This window comes from Pterocles gutturalis, unplaced genomic scaffold, assembly GCF_000699245.1.
Source record: "Pterocles gutturalis isolate BGI_N339 unplaced genomic scaffold, ASM69924v1 scaffold24735, whole genome shotgun sequence".
NCBI lineage: Eukaryota > Metazoa > Chordata > Aves > Pterocliformes > Pteroclidae > Pterocles > Pterocles gutturalis.
Genome location: NW_010141512.1, coordinates 1 through 4872, shown reverse-complemented (window position 1 = coordinate 4872; position 4872 = coordinate 1). Strand labels below are relative to the sequence as shown.

The following is a 4872-nucleotide window of genomic DNA, read 5'->3' as shown; positions in this document are numbered from 1 at the left end:
GGCCTTCTCATTTGCTTGAAATATTTTGTTTATAAAGTGTAAACACATCTAAATGAGGAGCATGTACAGGTATGGCCTCAAAGGTACATCTGGTCACACTGTACCTCTCCCAACCATGTGCCAAATTGGAGAATACTGCTTAGCAATATGAGCAAAGAAGCAACGCTCATGATTATTTCCTCCCCTATTTTCTGTCACCTACTGAAAGATGTTTATCCCCAATAACAGCACACAAAATAAGCAGACATCAACTTCTTTGATACAGTGGGTTTTTAAACCACGCATTGGTAACAATTGTTTCTCTTCTGAATAATACATCATTACTTATAAATTAAACATTGACCTACATAAGCCTCCTTGGAACTTGTGGTTCTCAGGTATTATCAGGGATCAGAGAAGAAACACGTGTCTTCAAGTATTACAGCTTCTTTTTTTTTCTTTTTTTGCTGCTATCACTGATGTAGTAGTACTACAAACTGGACCAGAAAAAAAGTTATGTTCCCTGTTTTAAAAAGAACAGCATGATAAAAGGCAGTCTATCAAAAAGAGCAGCCTTTTTTAATCCCCCTATGGGCTTACATCAGCTACTGTAGCAAACACAGCAGAACCACCACAACAAGCCAAAAGCCACACTTTTCCACGTAACACCGAATGGCTCTCAACCCTTCGCTCTTTCCGAGACCCAGCACAATGCTTAAAGAGAAAAAAAAAACACGTGAAAACAAACAAACGATCAAACAGAACAGAAAACAGCCCCCCACCCTCCACCCCATGACTGATCAGAGTTAATGCCCTTCTGTTGGGCACCAAGAGACTTTTCCAGTTTTACTGCCTTCTTCACTCCCACGCACCTCTGCACACCTAAAGCAGGCTGCCCTGGCATTTTCTGGTTTGGACTTTATGAGAAGGTTAACATTTTCCTCTATCCAGTCTCTGCTTGTTCATTTGAGGCGTTGAGTCACATTAGCCAGAGCAACAGCAAAGGCTTGCACTGCAGAAAATGGATACTGAAAGTCCAAAATGTAAGCATTGCCATCAATCCTTCCAAACTGCATCACCTGGGAAGCAGGGGAAGAGGAGAAGGGAAGGAAAAAGAGAACAAGGTCAAAAAAAGGTGAACCACAGCAAAGGAACCAGAGAAGAATAAAAGCGAGATGTTTTTGCTCCAAAGTACGAACAGCTCACCTCCTGCGCTAATATGAATGGGCTACTCACAGAATGGGGTATGATGTCAAAGAAGAGTAAGAGCACTGTACTATTGGTCTGTATAGAGTATTTGATGGCAATATTTGACTCTATAGAGTAAATTGAGCTTTAAAACATGTATACAGCATTGGTGTAAGTAGATTGTTACCAACTACTTGAGCAGATAGGGGTTACATCAGTATCATGCTTACTGCAGAAAAATACCATTCTCTCCCTTGGAGAGGTCCTATCATTCGCCCATCAGGAAAACAGATTCTATTTTCAAAGAAATAAGCTTTCAGGTATGGGGAATAACCAAGCTCCTGACAATAGCACTTCATAGTCAGTAAGCTGTATGTTCTTGGCAGTTCTGTTTCCATTTGCATAAACTTCACTAGCACATAATTACACTGGGAATGAAATAGCGAAGGGGCAGTGGGAGCTGTTTGAAGTGTAAAGCAAGGCTAGTCAGGTTGTTCACTGTTCTTCCGCAGAAAATATCTGAAGTTTGGCCTATTATTACTGTTTTTTTAATTTCCTTCATCAGAAGCCCAGATCATATTTGCTCTGCAACGAAGTTCCTTAAGCTAGCATGGAGGCTCTCTGTGCAAGTCAAGTCAAGCTTTGTTCCCCCACCAACAAAACCTACAGCTGGGTGGTTTTCCACAGCTGTCCATGGGCATGTATCTACAGCCATTTAACTGAAGAAGAAAGGGGTACAAATGGCTCTGATCACTGCCTTTTTAATGAGCTGTTGTTACAGACAAACAAAACCAAAAGACTACCACTGACCATGCATGTTGGATATCTAAGACATCTAACTCCCAAGTTAAATCAGAGCAAGTTGAGGGCCTTGCTGCCTTTAATAAATCAAAAGTGACTTACAGAGGCAGAAGAGCTGGACAAGGAAATAAGTGTCTCCTGAGTCTCAGTCCAGTATCCTGCTGATTTGTACTGCTTAATAGCCTGGGTTTGGTGTAGTAACATGTCACTTGGGCCAAGGTGAGAGAGCCTAAAATTAAATGTTTTGATTTTTTGAACTATCCACAGATCCCTATACCCATTGGCAGTTCAGAAGCGGCCCAGGAGCACTTTGTTCTGGGGAGGGTCGGTGCCTCCCTCCTCTAGCATTAAGAACCAGACCGAGAGTCCTGGTAACCCACAAAGGGAAATTCTGGCATGGAAGGAACCTAACTGTTCACTCATCATCTCTGTTTTAGCTATCTGCTGACTGGCTAACCTTTGTGAGCATTGCAAGAAGGGAGCAGTGTTCATTCAGCTGCTGCCATTCACAACCACCAACAGCAAATGCAGCTACTGTTGGAGAGATCTGTGGTGTTTATTACAAAACCCACTTACCTTCAGCAGTGAGACCCAGTGAAACTGAAGGAGGCCCTTATTCCCGTGTCTGACTGGATTAAGACCAAACATATTTTGTAGACTTACTTTACAACTGAACTTCACCCTCCATTCTGGATCTATACCTTTGACAGCTGTTTTTTATCAACCACACAGCAAAGTTTTTTTTTTTTCCAGGAGCAAGCTAATATAAGCTGGAGGCACTTGGCTGTGTGAGAGGCAGAGCTTATTTCTGGCATGGTTTTTCCACCTCCCATCACCCACCCTGGCCCACTTGTGCTGCCCGCTCCTACCTGTCGTCCTTCAAGCTCAATCTGGAAGTTTTTTGCTGACTCCTGGGTCACTCGCCCTCCAAAGTCCAGCTGGTAGACTTGCGTGGCCTCGTTCCACAGTGGCTGTTTGTTAGCCATCACATATACAAAGCCCTGGCTCCCCAGCCTCCCATCCTCCTTCTCACTGGCCTTCCGGCACTTGAATTCATCCAGCTCACTGGCTGTCCTCAAACTCCTTTTGGTTTTCCAACCCTTTTTGCTGCCCTGGCTCTGGTTCATCAGTTCATCCCCACTGATAAAAAGCTCTGGCTCGCTCTCTGAACTGTCCTGAAACTCATTTGTCTTGTTTAGCTTCTTTGACTTCAGCTGGTCTTTCTGGCTCTTGACCTTCTTTTTCTCCCTCCCCAGCCGAGGGCTGGATATTAGTGAATTAAAGTCGGTCAGCGTCCTTGCCTCCTTTTTGACCTTGCCCTCGGTGATAGCCTGCACGTTTCCTTCCTCAGCTCGACTGTCCAGGCGCTTCCGGCTCTTCTTGCCAAATTTGTCTGTCCTTTGAGGAACAGGGCTTTCCGTCAAGGAGAGCACCTCCTGGAAGGTGTCTGCTGTCTCCACCATTACCTCTGTGCCCACGTGGCCCTGCAGCTCTGCCGGTGGGGGAGATATCACCGGCTTCTCCACCACAAGGAGTGGCTTGGGGGGCAGCGTGCCCTGGGGGTTCTGTACGGGTGGACAGGTGCTGTAGGAGCTCCATGGGTGCAAGGCGATCGGTGGCAGCTGTAAACTAGAGCAGGCGCTACTTCCTGGGTACATGGGTGGCAAAGGGCAATAGGAGAGGTTGGATGGATAACCTGGCTGAAGCACAACTGTGGGCTCCTGCTGTGCAAACTGCGTTGGGGCCAGAGCTTCTTTGGGGGAGCAGGGGGTCTGCATTCCCTGAAGGGGAGGGGCACTGTAGCTTCCTGGGTAAGGTACTCCAACCCCATAACTCGTCTGGAAAGTGGCAGTGGGACTGGTTGGAGACTTGGGGGAAACAAACGGCACTCGAGACATATCCAGATGTTGAGCTTGACCAATGATGAGAGGAGTAGGTTTTAGAGGGTTGGGCACTGAGCTCTGAGATGTCCTTTCCTGAGGAACCCATATCTCTTCATTCACCATAGGGTCCCACTGGTACGGTGGTGGCCGTTTTACAGTGAGGGCAGCCTCTGTCAAGGCCACGGGTACGTGCCGTATTGATTTCTCCACCGGGCAGTGCTGAGAAAGGGCCTCATCCTCTGTGAAGGCAGAGTTGATATAATCTGCCCGGTCACGGGAATTATCAGGTGGGCTAAGCAAGCTGTAGGAGGACTGGGAGGCCAGAGGCGAAGTACTGACAGAGTGAGCAATGACAGAGGTGTGCTGGGAGCCACTCCCTGTGCTCAGATCAGGTCTCATGCCACCAATACTGGAAGTGCTGCTACTAGCGTTGGCACTAGTGATGTTGCCCGCACCACCAGTGCCTATGTTGCTGCCACCACCACCGCTGCTGCTGCACTGGCTGCAGGTGTACAAGCCGGTGGGTAATCTCTGCTGGTACTGCGCTGTCACAATGTTGCTCTTGGCTTTTGGGGGAAGTTGCAAGGTGGCTCGCTGACCGTCCACCAGCTGAGCCATTTTCAGGGCTGCCTCTCTGCTGTTCCTCCGCAGAGTCGCATGAATGATACTGCTGTCCAGCCTCTGTGTGATGCTTCTGCCCTGGGCCAGCTGGCTGGCAATGTCAGGGTAGGGTGGTGGATCTCCGGTTGGGATGGAGTAACGGGGGACTGTGAGCCGGTTCAGGGTGGCACTGGTGCACGGCTGCTGCATCTTCTTCTCAGCAGCGGTGATGCGCAAGGTGGCGGAACTGCCAGGGCCGGGCAGGGTGTAGGTGCTCTGGGCGCAGAGCATCCTGATGCGAGGCCGGCACGCCTCCTCCACGTTCCCGCTGCTGTCGAATGTCGTTATCCGCTCATACCCCAAGGGTGTCTGGTAGTGCCCCGCTGGGTAGAGGGAGAACTCCCCCTTTTTCAGGCAGAGG

The 4872-nt window shown here is 48.4% G+C and overlaps 1 protein-coding gene across 1 annotated transcript; it reads right to left on the bottom strand.

The window, feature by feature from the left end:
• Positions 1-439: 439 nt before the first annotated feature.
• On the bottom strand, positions 440-4868 carry LOC104469525 (tubby-related protein 4-like; the record flags this gene model as incomplete). The annotated part of the gene is made up of 2 exons (XM_010084060.1): positions 440-1058; positions 2838-4868. Coding segments are annotated over 2 exons (2148 nt in total), but the record flags the coding sequence as incomplete, so codon positions are not given.
• Between the last annotated feature and the right edge of the window lie 4 nt (positions 4869-4872).